The 17,890-nt window shown below is 34.4% G+C and overlaps 1 protein-coding gene across 31 annotated transcripts in view; it reads right to left on the bottom strand.

Annotated features, from left to right (window-relative positions):
* NEB (nebulin) overlaps nucleotides 1–17,890 on the bottom strand; it is a 207,472-nt gene that overhangs the window by 30,356 nt on the left and 159,226 nt on the right. For 27 of the 31 annotated variants that reach the window (XM_051986408.1, XM_051986410.1, XM_051986414.1 and 24 more), the window contains 14 exons: nucleotides 17,190–17,294; nucleotides 14,835–14,939; nucleotides 13,420–13,524; nucleotides 13,125–13,232; nucleotides 10,979–11,083; nucleotides 9,807–9,911; nucleotides 9,197–9,301; nucleotides 8,440–8,544; nucleotides 8,240–8,350; nucleotides 7,249–7,359; nucleotides 6,416–6,517; nucleotides 6,226–6,330; nucleotides 507–617; nucleotides 305–409 (listed from right to left, as the gene is read on the bottom strand). In XM_051986408.1, the coding sequence (XP_051842368.1) occupies nucleotides 305–409; nucleotides 507–617; nucleotides 6,226–6,330; nucleotides 6,416–6,517; nucleotides 7,249–7,359; nucleotides 8,240–8,350; nucleotides 8,440–8,544; nucleotides 9,197–9,301; nucleotides 9,807–9,911; nucleotides 10,979–11,083; nucleotides 13,125–13,232; nucleotides 13,420–13,524; nucleotides 14,835–14,939; nucleotides 17,190–17,294 (1,488 nt within the window). Of the gene's footprint in view, nucleotides 1–304; nucleotides 410–506; nucleotides 618–6,225; nucleotides 6,331–6,415; nucleotides 6,518–7,248; nucleotides 7,360–8,239; nucleotides 8,351–8,439; nucleotides 8,545–9,196; nucleotides 9,302–9,806; nucleotides 9,912–10,978; nucleotides 11,084–13,124; nucleotides 13,233–13,419; nucleotides 13,525–14,834; nucleotides 14,940–15,618; nucleotides 15,724–15,902; nucleotides 16,555–17,189; nucleotides 17,295–17,890 lie in introns of those variants that run through there. The other 4 variants (XM_051986409.1, XM_051986440.1, XM_051986439.1 and 1 more) reach the window with 3 other exon arrangements.

The following is a 17,890-nucleotide window of genomic DNA, read 5'->3' as shown; positions in this document are numbered from 1 at the left end:
AAAAGAAATTCTAAAAATTTGTTTTTAGAATGAAAAGACACATCTGTTAATTTTTTTAAAGTTAAATATCTTAAAGAAGTAGCATATTTGCAAACCTTGGAGTGTTTTTCTATAGAAAATGAATAAATTAATGTTACCAATTGTGCAGGGAAATGAATGCATTAAACCAAAGAGGAAGAAGTCACTACCAAGTGATGTCCTACTAATGGGAAAAGCAGCACATATAGTTCAAAGTCAGTCAAAAATGAGAAATTACTAATAAATGGTGAGCTAAACTGGTCTGTGAGTTAGTGATTGAGCTTACAGAACTGGCAAGTTGGCTTGTATTCAGCACGTGGTTCATAATCAGAGATTCCTTCATGTCAGTCACAGGTTTGTGAAGCTTCTTTAAGTCAGCCTTGTACTTAACCTGAAAATCAGAAAAAAAATTGAAGCTACTTCAGAAGAAAGATGTCAATCACAGCAGAACTCATCATCCTGGAGTTGGTGGCATTCAGGGGACTTACCTCACTTGCAAGGTTGTTGGCATCTTTCATGGTCTTGTAGAGCTGGCTGTCTTTCAAGTTGTATTTTGGTGTCTTGCCCTTTTCTTTGTCAAAGTTTTCTCGGTATTTTACCTAGTGTAAAAAGACAAATACCATTTATTCCAGGATATCAATCAGTCCCCAAACTGAAGAATGATGAAATGATAAAAGACAAAAATTTAGGTTGTGTAGGCAATTGAAAATAAGACCAAATGAGGTAAGATTTGTTTAAAGTTCACTTATCCATGGGTGTGAAATATAACCTTTACCTAGTACAGGAAAGAAAGTGAAAAGAATTTGATTTCATTCAGAGCAGTATAGAGATTCTGACTACAAAAGGAAAAGATATCATAATTTTGTCTAGTAGAGAAAACTGGGAAATTGTCAAAAAGTTTAGAAAGATCCTAAGTAAAGTGAATTTTATATAGCATTATTAGGGAAGAAGATAAAGCTAAGGCTTTCAAAATATTTTGACAGAAAGATTAGGAAAAGAAATATTTAATATATATGTAAATTATATTTTTAGAATGCATGTAAGAATATGAATATTTTAAAGATGAAATTATTTTTTTAAAAGATGAGACATTCTCTATGTATAATAAGAGTAACTGAAAGAGAGCCTTTAAGAACTTAGATAGTTCAATAATTGCAGGAAAAAGCTAATTTTTTTTCTTGCTACAAATGATTTATTTATTTCAGGTACAGCTCTGCAAATAAATTCCCATAGTCTCTTCATGTAATAAAAGATGAAAAGCAAAATGATTTTTTTAAAAGTCAGTCAAGTAATAGGTAGGTATAGTATAATAATAAGATGGACTGATGCAGGATTAGCAAACATTCCATTCATAAAAGATATTTCATTCTCTTGCACAGGAATTCTTAACTTTATTGATGTTATGGACTCTTTTGAAAATCTGGTGAAGCTTATAAAACCCTAGATGTTGTTGCTTACATTAATGATTGAAAGAAACACTTAACATTCCAACTAGACTTCAACAAAAATAAAAATGTAGTTTTTTTTCTTTTTCTTTTTTCCCATTCAAGTTTACAATCCTCTTGAAATCTATCCATGAGCCCCTTATTAAGATTAAGAACCCCTGTTCTAGCACATTTCACATTCCTCATATTTAAAAAGGGATGCATTGCTCTTCCTGTTGTTATACAACTAGCTAAGAATAATGCCAGAGAAATAGATAATGAGACCACTTTGATGTATTGAGGAAAAAACTGCATCCAAAGAGAACAAAGTCCTTAGGAAATCTATACTTGATTATCTTCAATAAATTCATAGTGAAAAAACAAGGGTAGGGGAGAAAAGGATGCAATATTCAAGACATACAGAAGCAGACATTAAAAAAAGAAGGCATAAATATTTGAAAATACATGAAAAAGTATTCATTTGCTGTGGGAATCTACTCCTTCTCAAGGGACATTCACCCTCAAAAGAAAGAGAAATTAAGAAAATTTAAAAGGAACTGAAAAACAAGGACAGATTCTAAGAATAAAACAAAACAAAACAGAAAAACAAAGTGATCAGGAATCCACTGATAGTGGAAGATGACACATCTTCTTAAAGGAGTCCACCATTCTCTCTTTAAAGGCATAGAGCTAATATTTCTTAGCACTATTATCAATATGATTCTTGTATGATAAAAATTCAGCTTTTTTTGGATCTTCTTTTATGCACTGACCTTTATAAGAAGAACTAGAGCTTTTTAAAGAATAATAACCTGCATATAATTCCAATCCTGGGAAAATTGGAATTCCAAATATGTATAAGAAATGGTTGCTTGACCATGCAGAATGTGCATGCAAAAAAAGGCATCAGGTATTGGTAAGATCCCCTTTTTTTCCGTATTAATTGTGACAGTAAGTGATATTATATTGCCCCATGTTTTAATGGATTACAATACCACCATTATTCAATCCTTTCAGGCACAAACTTAGAAGTTTGCAGATTTCATATAGAAAAGTAATTTCCAAAATTCATTATCTTTTCAATGCTTCACTGAAGGACTTTACACTATGATCATTCTGTATCCTCTCCTTTGAGAAACTGATTCATAAGGAATGCTGATGAATATAAAACCAAAAGGGAGAGAGGAATGGAATAAGCATTTATATATAAGTATTATATAATAAGCAAATATATAAGTATTTATGTATATTATCTTTAAATATTACTATGTGTCATGCATTGTATTAACCCTCATCCCCCTCCCTTTTTTTTTTTAACAAATATATCTTCATTTGATCTTCACATCAACCCTTTGAGATAGGTGCTATTATCACCACTCTTTGATAGTTGATGAAATTAAGACCTGTGGTTGCTATTAAATGTCTATAACTGAATTTGAACTCAGATTTTCCTAATTCCAGACATGAGCCTTTTCCCATAAGTCTACTAGCTCAGTTAAGGAATTCAAAGACAATACCACACTGTGATAATTTTGAATGAAAGAACTTCTATTTATTTCTTTTTTTGGTAGGGATGAAGCATCCTGGATCTAGAATTTCATTGGTATAGGGAATTTCTGATGGGACAATTTCCATTTACCAATGCAGATTGGCAATTGTTCTGCTATTTATAGTCTGGGACACTGTCCAAGGTTTTAAGTCAAGCCGTATCAGAAACTTGAACCTAAAATTAAGCTGAACACTAGTTCTCTACTAAATCTTTCTGCTTCTTTCTATCATACAACCATAACCAGATACTAAAATAAAATAGTATCTTGGTCATGGAAATTCATCTGATTTTTCTAGCTTATTTTTTGTCTCTAGTTGGTAGCAAATTTGGTAAATCCATTTTGATATCATCTTCATTTTACAAATGTCAACAATCTTAAAGAAGCTTAATGACCTAATTCAGTCTATTGGCTGTCTTTCTCTATTACCTCTTCAGCTAAGTCATACATGCCAAACATGATTTTTTTTCAATATTATCCTGCAGCTCTGAGTATGTAGGAAAAAAGGGGTTTGTGCAGAATGATCTCCTTTGACAGACTTTCATTGCCTTCTACACTTGTCAAAACACACACACATATAATACCATAAAAATCCAGAGCAACCTGTGCATTAGAACCTTAAGCACAACCTTTGCTCCCAGGACTAGGACCAGCAGCAACAAAGACCAAGAGAAAATGAGAAAGACAAAAAGTCGCACTCCCTGGCTGTGGCGGTCAATCTTACATCACTGATGAGGACACTTATTTTCTTAAGGTGTCTCATCATGGGTGTGTCATAAGATGCGGCACCGTGCCCCTTCCTTTGTCCTTTGAGGTATTCAGTCTAGAGTACATAGCAAGATAGCAGAGCAGAACAGGGAGTCACCCCATTACCCAGGTAGATAGCCCAGGGACAGAGGATCCCGCCAGAAGGAAGATCCCCAAACCTGCCAACACCTGGACCAAACTTTCCTAGGAAACATGCCATCTTAAACATCCAATTTGGATTAAACAATTCCATCCATTGTAATTGAAGGGTAATCTATGAGTAGAGATAACAGTTGCTGTTTTTCAAATCTGGTCAATCCATTTAAAAAAGATAATGTTAAAATGATTTCTTTGCCTTTTATTATTTTATATGGCACACATTTTGGCAATTTTAAAACAAATTAAAACATAATTTCAATGTTCTTCATTATTGTTTGCTGTCTCACTAGTCTTAGAAATTCAACTTTAAATTTATTCCAGACTTTTATCTGTTGGCTCTCTGGTATTCATTCAATACACCAATGCATTAAAAATTGGTGATTTTGTCTCTTTTGCTACTCCTTTCAATAATGCAGATTGTACCACACCTAATTAAAAAGGTTTCTGTATTTGTTATGGTCCTCAAAAGTTTATCAGCTGGTGGCCAGTTTTCCAGTGATGGAGCTTCTGTGAACTTAGCCACACTAATCCTCAGGCTGAAGTTAGGGAGATCATTACTAAGTTGTAATATAACCCTTCCAAGTGCAAGAAGAACAAGCCTTTTGAACTGATGTTTTCCTAGAATAATCTCTGATAACTCACAGTCATCTCCACAGCAAATAAAGCATCAGAAGAAGATGTTAATGGAAATCCTAAATGATATGTAGTATATACCTATGACTTTATTAGTGTAGGGAACTAATTCTTGCTGGGAACATTTTTTCTACTAATGAAGATCAGCAACTATTGTGTAAATTTCAAATTTTATAATTTCCTGGGGCAATAAGAAGTTAAGTAACTTGCTCAGGGATTCCTAGCCACCATACATCTATATATCTAGTCTATATCTATTTTTCTGTCTGTCTCTGTCTGTCTCTCTCTCTCTCTCTCTCTCTCTCTCTCTCTCTCTCTTTCTCTCTCTCTGTCTCTGCCTGCCTCAAAATAGGACTTAAATCCAGGTCCCCTTGACTCCAAGTCCAGATCTGTGGCCACAAGTCCATGCTGATTCTTACCTTGTGAAATGGCATTAATAAAAAAAGAAATCTCATGAAAACTTAATAGCATTTGAACTGTTGCCTTTTTGATGATAATAATAATAAACATATGTTTATATATTTATATAGTACACAAACTTTAAATAGAGAAATTTGAAATGACAACAAATTAAATGACAAGGACATAAATTAAAAATAAATCACTATAACCTATTTATAATACCCCTAATTATGCTATCCTAACTATGTTTCAAATCCAGTGTCTTAGACACTGGATTAATTTACTACTCATTAATTTACTACTTAAAAAACTAGAATTCCATCTCTGAATTAGTACTGACAGTATAAGGTACTCCAAATGGTCCTACATCTATCTTATATTGAAATGAATAAAGAAAAAAAAAGAAAATAATGCAAAATCTTGACCAAGATGTTTGTGATGCTGCTGCTGAGTAAAAGAAATTTCAGACACATGAGCCAGATGACCAAATTTCTAAAATGAAGACTCTACATTTTGACTCCTGTGAAATGTGCAAAAAACTGTGAGAGAGATTTTGGGTCTTCTGGATGAGTTGTGTAACTCAGACAAATCAGGTCATCTAGGTAATTCTATCAGAGTTACTTCAATGCAGGTAAGACACAACTTCTTGGAATATGGTTTTCTTCGGGGGACTGGGTTTCTCTCCCCAGGCTATGTAGAAACAGTGGTACTCCAATATTATTTCAATCCTATACTATGTTCTCTTACCACTATGTTAAAAAGAAAAAAAGGCTTTCTTGCAATTTCAGCTTTAAATTAGGGAACTAGGACATGGGGAAGTTGTTTAGTTCTTTAACCACAGAAGAGAGCAATTGGGTTGTGCTTATTTTCACTTTTTTCTTGAACAAACACTAGTTACAAGGGACAACCAGCCTGTTTTGGTTAATTCTAAAAAGCCAAAAATCTGACAAAATCCACTATTGTCATAATTTTAAAAAATTAACTCCTACTAATTTGCAAGAGTGGTACTTAAAATGCATGCTATCTATAATCTTCAACAGATGATAATTGCTATAGGTTCATATACTGATGAACAGGACTTATAAAGGCAGGTAGCTTTATGAGTAACAAAAGAAAAACATAGGCTTTTAGATGAGTCTATAAAGATGGCCTGAAATGCCATTTAGAAATCCGCTTGCTTTTCTTTTGTCTTAAAGAATTATAGGAACACACAAGAATCTATGGATTATCAAAGAACCTTGATCCAGACAGTCTTTTCACTGATCACATTATTTCCTTCTGACTGCCACCATTACCTGACTGCTCAGCATGGAAGCTTTCTTGGCCATTTCGATATCGGGGCGACCAAGCATGCTTAATCCATGGCTGCCTTCCTTCCGATGCTTGGCTCTATATTCCACCTAGAACAAGCAAAACCAAAATGAGTAATTTAAAATGTCTTGATAATTTACTGCCAGTGGGCACCAGAGACCATTGCACACTCACCTCACTGGCTAGCTTGGCAGCATGAGTTGCCTTCTTGATGTCAGGCCGATCAGCGACAGTGGTATAATGTAGGTTCTCCTTTGCATCTTTTTTGTAAGCAATCTTAACCAAAGAAGGAAAGAAAAATTCATTCACTCAAGGGAAGCACTGTATCTTGCAGATTCTAAGCAAATTTCAGTTAAAACATAGTCTCAAAAATTTTAAATTTTGTCTTAGAGATGCAGAATGAGACATTTTGTAGATATGGTCGATAAAACAATTTGTTCTGCTTTGCGAGGCATATTTGTTACAAATATTTTGTTTTTCTTTTCTTACTTTCTCAGTGGGGCTGGGAGGAAGAAAAAATAGAAACTTGTTGATAGAAAAAAATTAAATGTAATTTTATAAGTGAAGAAGGTGAAATAGTCAGGTAATTAAAAATTTAAAGGAGAAAAAGGTCCATGAAACAAATCAAACATAGACTCCATAATGTTACTTTAACAGTTTGAATTAAATTCAGCAAGCATTCATTCAGCACCTACTATGTGTCAGACACCATCATATGAGGTACATGACAAAGACAATTTTTTTTTCATTTTACAGGAGTAATAAAACTGACCCATAAATGAGTTAAATGCAAAATAATATTAAGTAATTTCTAGAGGGTTTCCTCAAGAAGGGTCCAGGAAGTGGTAATATACTATACTTTGCAGAAAGCTAGAGATGTTTCAAAGGGAACTGAGGGGAAAGTGCATTCCAGATATAGGAGGCCACTTTTACAAAGATATGGAAGAAAGAGATGTCACTAACTCAGATGCTGACAGAGTAATGCTGTCTGGGCAAGAGACACTTACGTTGCTTTGGTTCTTTGCCACTTCCATAGCATGTTTCACTTCGGGTGGCTCAAGCATGATGGAGTAGTTGGACTTCCCTCTCTCCTTAACAAACTTCTTTTTATAATTTGTCTAAGTGGAGAACAAAGCATTAGCAGGATCAGAATTTTGTCAGGTAAATTCTCCTTAAGCAGAGTCGGGAATGGGAATTATGACTTAAAGATCTCTGATATCATTCAGTGATAAATCTTACATAACTAGCTATAGTCTAGCCACAAGGACAGAAAGTCCCTTACCATTGTTTTGGTATTTTCTCTGATAATTTCCAATTCTCTATAACATCACCTAATAATCCTTAGGGAAATGTGCCAGAAAAGTTACCAGGAACAGACCTATCTGGTAAATACTAGTCTCTATCCTGCCAGAAATCTATCCTTTGACAGAACTCACAGTTGTCACACTTTTGAAAAATTAAAGTTATTGATGACTTTTGATTAAAACCAAAGCAATGCAGTCATTTCTGGAAACGACCCCTCTTCCCTCTCCAAACTAAACATAACAGAAAAACAACCAAGTAAAACCCCATGATACAGTGACTAAATCTGATAATATATACAATCTTGCCTTGGTAATCATTCATTCATTCTCTGTTGAGATTTGAGAGGGAACTTGCCATATTTTTTGCATAGCCTTTAATTAAATCTAGTTCTCTTGAACCTACCTAACACAAAATCAAATATTGATCCTATTTTCCTCTAAATGATGTCAATAAATGTGATTTCTTTTTTTAAATTGAAACTCTGGTTTCACATTCTAGATAGTTAAATTGGTAGCAGGAATGAGGTTTTAAAATACAAATGGGAAATTGCACAAAACTCAAAGAAGTTTCAGAAGTTTTCTCTATTGTTCCAAGAGTCTCGATCACCCACAAAGGGATATGGGGTAAGGCCCTTTGCATGTTAACAGTGAAGTGGAATTCAGACTACCACTTTTGTGATGACTGGTTACTTACATCACTGACATTCTTGGTCACTTCCTTGACGTGAACTGTATCACGAGTCTTGGGGAGAGTTGTGTAGGAGCCTTGTGCGAGGTGCTTTTTCACGTAGTCCTTGTATTTGTTCTGAGAATACACAAAAATAGTTGGTGAAGGGATCTGGAATGTGAGCAAAGATCCTGCATAAATATAAATGAAATCTGGGAATTAATTACCTCTGATACCAGGTTACTGACAGTCTTGGCAAGAAGGATCTGAGGCGTATCAGGCACAGCCTGGCAGGTTCCTCTTTCTTTGTTATGCTTCTCTTTGTATTTTAACTACATAAAAAAAAAAGACAGTTCTTAAGCTCATTAAGGTATGTTGGAAAGCCTGTTTTCAAATTTCCCCAAAATCCCATATCACAGGGAGACTAAATTTTTTGTTGAATCAGGTATATTCTGTGAACTTTCCTAAAGAAAGATAAGATATTTGCTTAGTTTATATAATGTACCTGGGAAGCACCTTTTAATTTTGATTCTTTTGGATTTGAAATTTAAAACTCTAATACAAACATAAAGGAAACCTAGTTGCAACAATAGCAAGAATGCATCTTGGATTTGTCTATCACAAAAATACAAATACTCCAGAGTTGGAAGGGACTTCCAAGGCTATCTTGTCCAACTTGTAGCTATCTGAAAGCAATCCTTTTCACAATATCCCCAATGAGGGATTTTGTAGCTTTTGCTCAAAAACTTTAGATAAGCAGGAGCCCACTATATCCCAAGCAGTTGATCCTACTTTTGGCTGATTCTGATAAGAAGGCTTTTTCTCTTCATATCCAATCCATTTTGTACCTTTCCTTCCTGGGTATGACTCCAAGGGCCAAGGAGAGCAAGCTTCAAGGACTAACACTCCAGGGTTAGTGCACCCATCAATGGGAAACAGGGTAGGAACCTGGTTAAGACTTTCACTGAAGGAGAAGATACTTACATCACTTTCTATTAGGGAGTTCCTCAGGGCCAGAACCATGTCTTTGTCATCAGTGACAGAGAGTTTACAACCCTTTAGGAACTCTCGGTCCAGCTTGTATTCAAACTATCTCAGAAGAAAGCACAAGGAAGAGTAAAATGAGAAAGAGATCGAGACAGTCATCACTATAGGAAGCAATGGGAATTTGTAACAAATCACACAAAGAATTGGAGCCAGGTTTGGCTAAACACTTGGAATTCATCTTCACAAGAGTAAAGATGAATTGACATTTACAAAGTGAGCAAGAAAGACTTCAGTGACCCTAATCATGCTACACATATCAAACTTGAAAAATTTCTTCTCAGTGTATTTGCTCCCACTCTCCATCCCCACTTAGGGTTTCCTGAACCTCAGTTACTCTGAGCAGAGTTGATTTTATGGGCATATACGCCACCCCCAAGATTGGATCACAGCATCTGTTCATTCAACCTGCCTCTCCCATTACTGATCAGAAGGGGGAGGGATGGTGGACTATTATAATAGACTAGAAATATGCTGGCTGTTGATGTGTGTTTTCCCTTTATTTCATGCTTCATGCACTTGTGCATGGCCATGTTTTCATGTTTCTTACATCACTTTGTTGCAAGGTTGACTTGGCAGCTTGTATGAAGTCAGGTCTGTCAGCAATCCACTTCCAGTGAGCTTTGGTTGCTTCATATTGCTTCTTATAATCTCTCTGTTTTTAATAAAATGAAAAGGAATAATTTAAGTCAGTAGAGCACAAATCACATACAGGGGCCTAGTCTTCCCTCTGAATGCTTGCCAAGTGATTGCTGTTAATGCAAATGAAAGCCCCAATTTGCAGGTATTTCATGTATTTCATGAAGCTGTGATGGAACTCAAGAAATGATTTTGTATGGCTCCCTGCCTTCAGGCACATAAATGGCTGATACATCTAAGAGATTCATTTTTAAAGCTCTTTAGAAATGAGGATTCTACAGCATTTCATGTGTGTGTGTGTGTGTGTGTGTGTGTGTGTTTGTGCCTTATTTCAGCATAATCACTTTCAAAGGAAAATTCTTATTTCTAACTAAGTTCTTTCTTGGAAGAATATAGAACTATGTCTTTGATCCTATGAGGAGACAAGCAATGATTGATATTCTCGAGTAGCAATAACTTCTGGTAAGAATTCTGGTAATTCATATTTGAGTTTAATCAATTTGGAAGGAGCTCTTTTGGGCAACTGGAAAAGTAACCTTCCCATTGATGAAGAGTTAATATGTGGACTGATAGTTGTCTGGTTCAGTTCCACCAGTGTATCAAGCTGCTGAATTATTTTCCATTTCACAAGCAGACCCTGGATTCTGGGTGGTACAGATAATAATGTGAAATTCTGTGTGAAAGATGCTCCTGATTACTTAGAAAATGAAGAGAATGCACCTTTCCAAAGTCCTGATTATGCTAAAGCTGTCTCTTTTGTTTCAGAGTTGAAGCTTCTATTTCTTGTCCACTAGATCTACTTCTCAAGTAGCTGAGAACTACACAGTTGACATGAGAGTTGCTGTACTCTGCACCTTAGGATCTGACTGTTGTCACTATTTTCAATTTACCTTTGTGAGAACCAAATGTAATAATTCATTTCGGGTCAAACTGCAAGTTCTTATAATTTGTCTCCTGAACTAAAAACTCAATAACCTGAAAAGACACTCAAAGAAAACTGTAGAAGAGCTGATGGATTTGAGTTTTGCCAATACCAATATAAAGAATTATTGATTGTAGGGGAACGAATACCCTGGGACTTACATTAGTGTTTACTTTGTAGGCATCCTTGGCTGCCTTTATGTGAACTGCATCAGGTTCAATGGTACAGTTTGACTTAGTCCTGTGGTATGCTTCTTTGTATTTCAGCTGTAGGAAGAGACATAATTAGCCAGAGTTGTTTATGTGAAGCAACTTATCTAGACTTTAGAAACAAATAATAAAAAAACTTAATTCTAACATAAAAATGTACATGAAGAGAAAAGTTTTCAATTGCAGGGAGCAACTGGACCTTCTGATATAAAAATTGAGACCTTGGTTCATAGGGTCCAAATGGCTTTCCAAAGAGTAAGATAGAGTCAACCTTTCTACCTTATGACTTTCCCCACTGAGATTTCAATATACTGTGGATCGGCATAAGAAAGGAGAATTTTGGGGAGTTTTGAAGAAGTCACAGATGATACACAAGGGCCAGCAGATGATGCAGAAAAAAAGCTTAGAAAGCCAGAAATGCATAAAACATGTGTATAGCATTATATAATATCAACATACTTTATCTTTTAATACTGTAAACAATAAGAAAAGAAAAAAGAAAAAATTCAGAATTGTTTGAATCAAAGGGAGGGTCAAAAATTTTATACATATTTTCCAGATCATGGTAGGCCCCCAATCTTTTGGTTTGGAAGGAATAATTGTATTTGACACTGATTTTGGCTTTTCAGTAGGCTTATTTGTTTATTAATATTTTACGGGGGGGGATTTTTTTTTTCCATAGATTAATTCCATAGTTAAATGAATTCCAGATAAGTAGTATCTTAGGATCATATAATCATTGGCAGTGGATAAAGTAAGTGAGATAAGAGTCAGAAGACCTAAATTCAAATTTGGCATATTAATCTCTGCTGCTTCTGTTAACTCAAGGGAAAATGGGGATGATAATAGCATTTGCTTCCCTGGAGTTGTTGGAGAATTAAATGATATCATATTGGTAAAGTGCTATGCAAAGCTCAAAGTGCTATAAAATGCTATCAGATGCCAGCGAGCTATCATTTTCTTCCCTAATGATGATTTAACCCATGCCGTCTAATATGTGACATGGGAAAGAGAGTATATAGTTTCTTGCTAGTAGCAATCAATGTGAACACAATACAACTACGATAAATCAGGAAATCCTAATTAACTTTCCTTCCTCATATAATAATGTTTATTGATAGTTCCCAATATCTATATAGATTCTGAAGCAAGTCCCATTATTTGTAATGAGCTACTATAATGTTTCATTACCCACATTGTTGGGAAATGTTGTATTCCCATATAAACTAAATTTTCAGGTATAACTCATTATTCTTTTATATGTCACTTAAAAAATTTAATCATCTCAAATGAAAATTCTTTCTTCAGTGCAATATATGTCTCTTCCTTCTTAAACAGCATATATGGCATTGAATTTTTATTTTTCTTGATAGCATGAAGTTACCATTTGGTCAAGAATTATGTACTATTCCTTAATACAATGACTTCTGAGTCAATGGAGGGTGTTTGGGACTATTTACCCTTAAATTAAATGATTTCTGAGCACTATGCTTTTCAAATTTCTAAGTTTTTTTTTTTTAATGGTTCTCTGAATCTTTACTGGGCTGCTGTTATTCAACTATTAATTAGCTTTTATTTCTTGCTGTTGCTTGTTGTCTGCCTCTATTAATCTGATTCTTTTAACATTTTCTATTTTCTTAGTTCCAGTGAAATCAGGAAGTTATTCTTTAAATCAAACCAAAATTCCTTAATCAGGAACTCTGCATCCATGAATTGTGAAACCAAGTTGCATGCCAGAAAAGGCATTTCTATTCTTTTCTCCCAAATTGTTATTTAATTATTTTAATTATATTAAAATATATATTAAGCTATTGATTCCATATATTGATCAAAGATTATAGATCATAGGATCATAGCTCTCAGATTGAAAAGGATTTTAGTGGCCTTGTAATCCAATCTTTCTCATTTATAGAAGAGAAAACTGAGACTCCAGTGGATTAAATCACTTAGTGTCACAGAAAGAATTTGAGCCCTCTGACTCCAGTCAGTGCCCTTTCCCTGTACCACACTGCCACTCTTGAAGAAAAAGAATTTGGCCTGTTACCCACATCACAGAATTGCAGCTCCATCATGATCTAAAAATCACTTCTGTACTTACATCGCTGATTCGGTCTTTGACTTTGCGAACATGCAGTAACATGGGAGTGTCATGGATTGTGGTGTAGCCTCTGGGTCTGGCTTTGTTATATTCCAACTTATAAAGAATCTGGAGGGTTCAAAAACCACAAAGATTCAGTCAGAAAGATCTACAGCAAAAAAAATTCTAGATGTCATTTTTCAATTGAACTGACAATGCAAAGAATAGGAACTTTTTCTATCCCATTATACTCTAAGACCTATTTTTATAAGGTTTGAGTCTTAGGAGCAGCATTCAGGACTGTCTTCCTACTCACATCACTGATTTGTTTGTTGACTTTTGTAGTACGCAAGTGTTCTGGAGTATCCACCACAGATGTAAATTTGTCCTTTGTCTTCTCATAGTTTTTCTTGTACTTGATCTAAAGATGGAGAAAAAGGAAAAGTCAGGGCTAAGAAACAGAGACAGAATCATTAAGAAAACAAATATCTGAATGTCTAATATGGTAAATATGGATAAGATGTAATATACAAAGATTTGATATTGTTGTCTTTAAAAGGGACAGTAAAAGATCATGTGACTTGTTCTTGATCATACATTTGTGAGAGGGGAGTCCCATGTCTCTCTCTCTCTTTTTTTTTTTTTTTCCATGTCTCTTTTAGGAATGGCTTTTCAATTTAGTTAGGAAATGGAGATGTTTAAAAAAAATGAATACCCTGAATATGCAAAAGGGGTTCCTATTCCTAATACATCTCATTTCTGAATCAAACATGCAAATATACTTTTGGAATTTGATGGTCACAGAATAAATAATTTTTCATGCACACAAGCAATATTAAGCAAGATGTATGACACAATGACAAGACAGTAAGCACAAACATTTGATGATCATGCTTGAACAAAGGAATGAACTCCAGAGAGTGGGTTGCTTAGAGAATTTATAATCCTCTATAATCTAATATTAAAATTATATTTTAATTTATCTCTGTAATCAAGTGAAAAAATATCTTTCTTTGTCCATCTGGGAGCTCTGGAATTTAATTTCATTATGAACATTTTCATCTCAGTCTTTTGATGTGTATAGTCCCTATCCTCCAATGTTTTAGGCCAAAATTTCAGATAGCATTAGCATAGAATACCATATATTTCTATTGGCCTTAAAGCAGTATCTTTTAATCAATAATGTGGGAAACCAGTGAGCAGGAGGAATATAAACACTAGAGGTGAAATTTTGTATGATTTAAACATTAACAAATGGAGTTGAAAATCAGAAAGTCAAAAACATGTGAATTATTGAAAAAAATCACATTGTAGTTCTCCTTCCTCCCAACTGGTATTGTAATTCATAAATAACAAAGAGAAAAAGTCTAATAGAAGCATAAACATAAAGATTGATGAATCTGTCCCTTGATAAAATCAGCTCTCAAAGAATATTTTCATCTGTTTAGGATAAAATTAAAAAAAGTGAATTTGGCAAAATATCAATTTCAGTGATAGGTTTGAAACAACCTTAGTTTTTAGTTCGCTAAGAATTCCTAGAAGGACAAATGGTCATTGGTCCATTTCAAAGGGAGAATTACTGAGACAGCTTTACCATTAGTCATAAGATGAGGAATGATTATTTATAGAGCTTCATGGAATGAAAAAAGTGATGAAATGAAGAGAGGATGAAAGTTTAAAAAATAGAGTGAAAAGGTCCATAAGATGACTACATATCACATAAAACATTACCTGGCTCCACATGTGTGTATTGTAGAGTGCAGTCAACATATCTGGACGTAGAATTTCATTACATCCGTGTCGTAGAAACATCTTGGCACTAGATTTATATTTTTTCTGTCCATACAAAGAGCAGTGAAGCACAAGAGAGACTTATGAAGACAGGGAAAAACATAGCTCTATATCCCAGTCACCTCAGAGTGAAGAGATGTAGGCAGAAACACTTTACGTACTCACATGCCTGCTTATGGATAAAGATAATAAGTAATTTACTGGGCCACCAGGTAGAAAGGCTTTAGTATTTTAAGCTGACCACTTATGATTTTAGAAGTGGTAATTAACATCACTATGAAAGTTTTACTTATGATAACAAAGAACTTGTTTTGTTTTGTTTTTTAATAAATCAGAGAAATTTTAGATATCAATAATAATATCATTTTATACCTTTTTCTCTTTTTTTTTCTTGAAACAAAGTTATTAGAGCAGGAAAGTTATGATTTGCCCTAGCAAATTGTAGCCCAGTAAGAGGAGGGAGATAGTTTCCAAGTTAATGGCTCCCTTTTCTACTTCCCCACATCAGGTGAGAGTACGCAGAGTCGGAATTGGCTCACTCAAAGAGCTAATGCGCTATTTGGGTGGCTGAACAGATATTGTCGGAGGACACAGGAACGGAACAGTTCAATATCATAGGCAGAACCCTATGACATCCTTGGCTGCAGACATGACGAACATCTCATGGAGAATTAGAACAGCACCGTCTCCATTTTGGCCACTTTGGCCAGCACTGTTACAGTACCTGACTTATTTGTTCGCCTGCGGTCTTAGCCAGCAGATGTCTAGGCTCATCCACAACAAGGCTGTACTTATCTTTCCGCTGCTCATAGTCAGCTCTGTATTTTTTCTGCTCAGAATAGCATATCAGATTATAACAAGTACATAATTTCAAGGCTATGAAAACAAGTCTCTAGATATAAACCCTAGGTGCCATGAAACCTAATAATTCCAGGAGGGTTTTCTTGAGCCCTTCTGTGGACTAAAGGAGACACAAAGTTAAATGAATATAATTTCCACCTGAAGAAGAAATGGGATGTGGGAAGAATGTGCAGGGTTTCAAGGACACTGAAATATAAGTACTTTGTACCTACCCATATACCATCTTTAATTATGATGCCATTAACAACGCCAGATTTCATTATTCCTTATGATCTATTTAAAATAAAGTTGGGCATCATAAGTGCCAAAAAGCTAAGCATCAATAAAATCTTGCAATTATTCAAGAAATCTGAGATTTCTGGCAATAGCTCATTTTATCCATGTGCAAATAAAATTTTAGAAAATGCTTGAGTTTTTTTACACACCAGTAGGAAGGCTTGGCAGAGTTTCTTCAGAATCTCACAGATAGAGAATCTTAATAAAAATTAAACAAGCGCTTGACAAATCAAATTAACAAAGTAATCAAACAATTAGGCTACATTTTTAGTTTTTCAAGTAATTGGTGTGTCTATCATCATTTTTAACCTTTCTCTTTTATTTTAAGCCACCTCTACAAAAAAAAGGCAAAACAGCAAATTAAAAATAAAACTGTCCAGTTGTAGGTAAATCTAAGAATTGCTGAAAATTCCAAAGATTTTATTTTAAAATTAACTTAGTAATCATATACAGATGGTTGGATTGTCTAAGGAAGGAGTGGCAGAGTATACTGGTAAATTCTATTTGTCAAATGGTTTTCTCTCTGGATAAAAGAAAAAATATATAAGGTCATAGAGTAAAACTTATGTTTAGAGAAATCTCTGGATTGTTGTCATTGCAATCTATCAAATTATTAGGCTACAACTAACATTAAATTAGTCAATCAACCAGCATTATTCTGAGAATCCTGGTGACTCTGACTTAAATCCTATGTGCTTAAGCTCACATCACTAATGTTTTCATTCTATTAGTACTTGATTTTTTTTTTAACAGATTTGTTATTTCAACTAAATATTCATCTGAACAAAGCAGGGGGTAAATCTACCTACTAAGACTGAATGTCAAATAGTCAAGTTTTATCATAAATCTACAGATCAGTAGGTTAATTTCTATGTTTTACTAAACTTTTTTTAAGCATAAGGACTATGCTACCTTTATTTTGGCCCAAGTAACAGTTTTGTTTTGTTTTTTTCCCCAGAAGGTTCCAATAAACTTTGGATGCACCCTTCTTTGCTATTTATGTTTTATAGATCCCATTGGTTAGTGGTAACATAGAGATTCTCTCTCTCTTGCCTTTAATCTGTTTTTTTCTGTTGCTATCATTTCAATTCATTTCAATAAGCACTGTAGAATACTTATTGGGAATAAATAGGACTAGTATAAAAAGGTCATACTTACCTCATCCATCAGTTGAGTTGCATATTTGAAATGCCTATTAATTGGACAGTCAGCTATGTACTTGAAATTAGACTTTGTCTTTTCAAATAATTCCTTGTACTTGTACTAAAGAAAGCAAATAGAAAGTTGTCATTTAAAAAATTGCTATGATGCGGGATGTTATAAAAAGGTGTATGACAAATTTTAAAGCATAATTTGTAATTAATGCCAATTTATTAATTAATTCAGTGAATAAAATGAGCTTTCACCTGAAGACCCTGAAAAGACATTTTTAATCAACTAGCTGTTTTAATAATAAATCTTTCTATCTCCACCTTAGGCAAAATGTATTCAAGCCCCATTTCTTTTATTCCACTGCCCATAATGATTATCTTTGATTTCAAGGGAAGGCCTTAAGTACTCAAAAGGGGATAGTTTTTCATCCATTCACATGAATATAGTTTTCGCTGAGTTTGTTGTTGAATCTCTTTTTCACTCATGTTTGACTCTTTGTGCCCTCTTTTGGGGATTTCTTGGCAGAGATACTGTGGTGATTTGCTATTTTCTTCTTCAGCTCATGTTACAAGTGAGGAAACTGAGGCAAACAGGGTTAAGTGGCTTGCCCAGAATCATATAGCTAGTAAGTAAATGTCTGAAGCTGGCCAGACTTAAACTGAAGAAAATGAGTCTTCCTGACTGTAAAGTCAGCACTCTATTCCTTA

Source organism: Antechinus flavipes, chromosome 3, assembly GCF_016432865.1.
Source record: "Antechinus flavipes isolate AdamAnt ecotype Samford, QLD, Australia chromosome 3, AdamAnt_v2, whole genome shotgun sequence".
NCBI classification, from domain to species: Eukaryota; Metazoa; Chordata; class Mammalia; order Dasyuromorphia; family Dasyuridae; genus Antechinus; species Antechinus flavipes.
The sequence above is the reverse complement of the archived record's forward strand: the minus strand, read 5'-3'. Positions and strand labels throughout refer to the sequence as shown.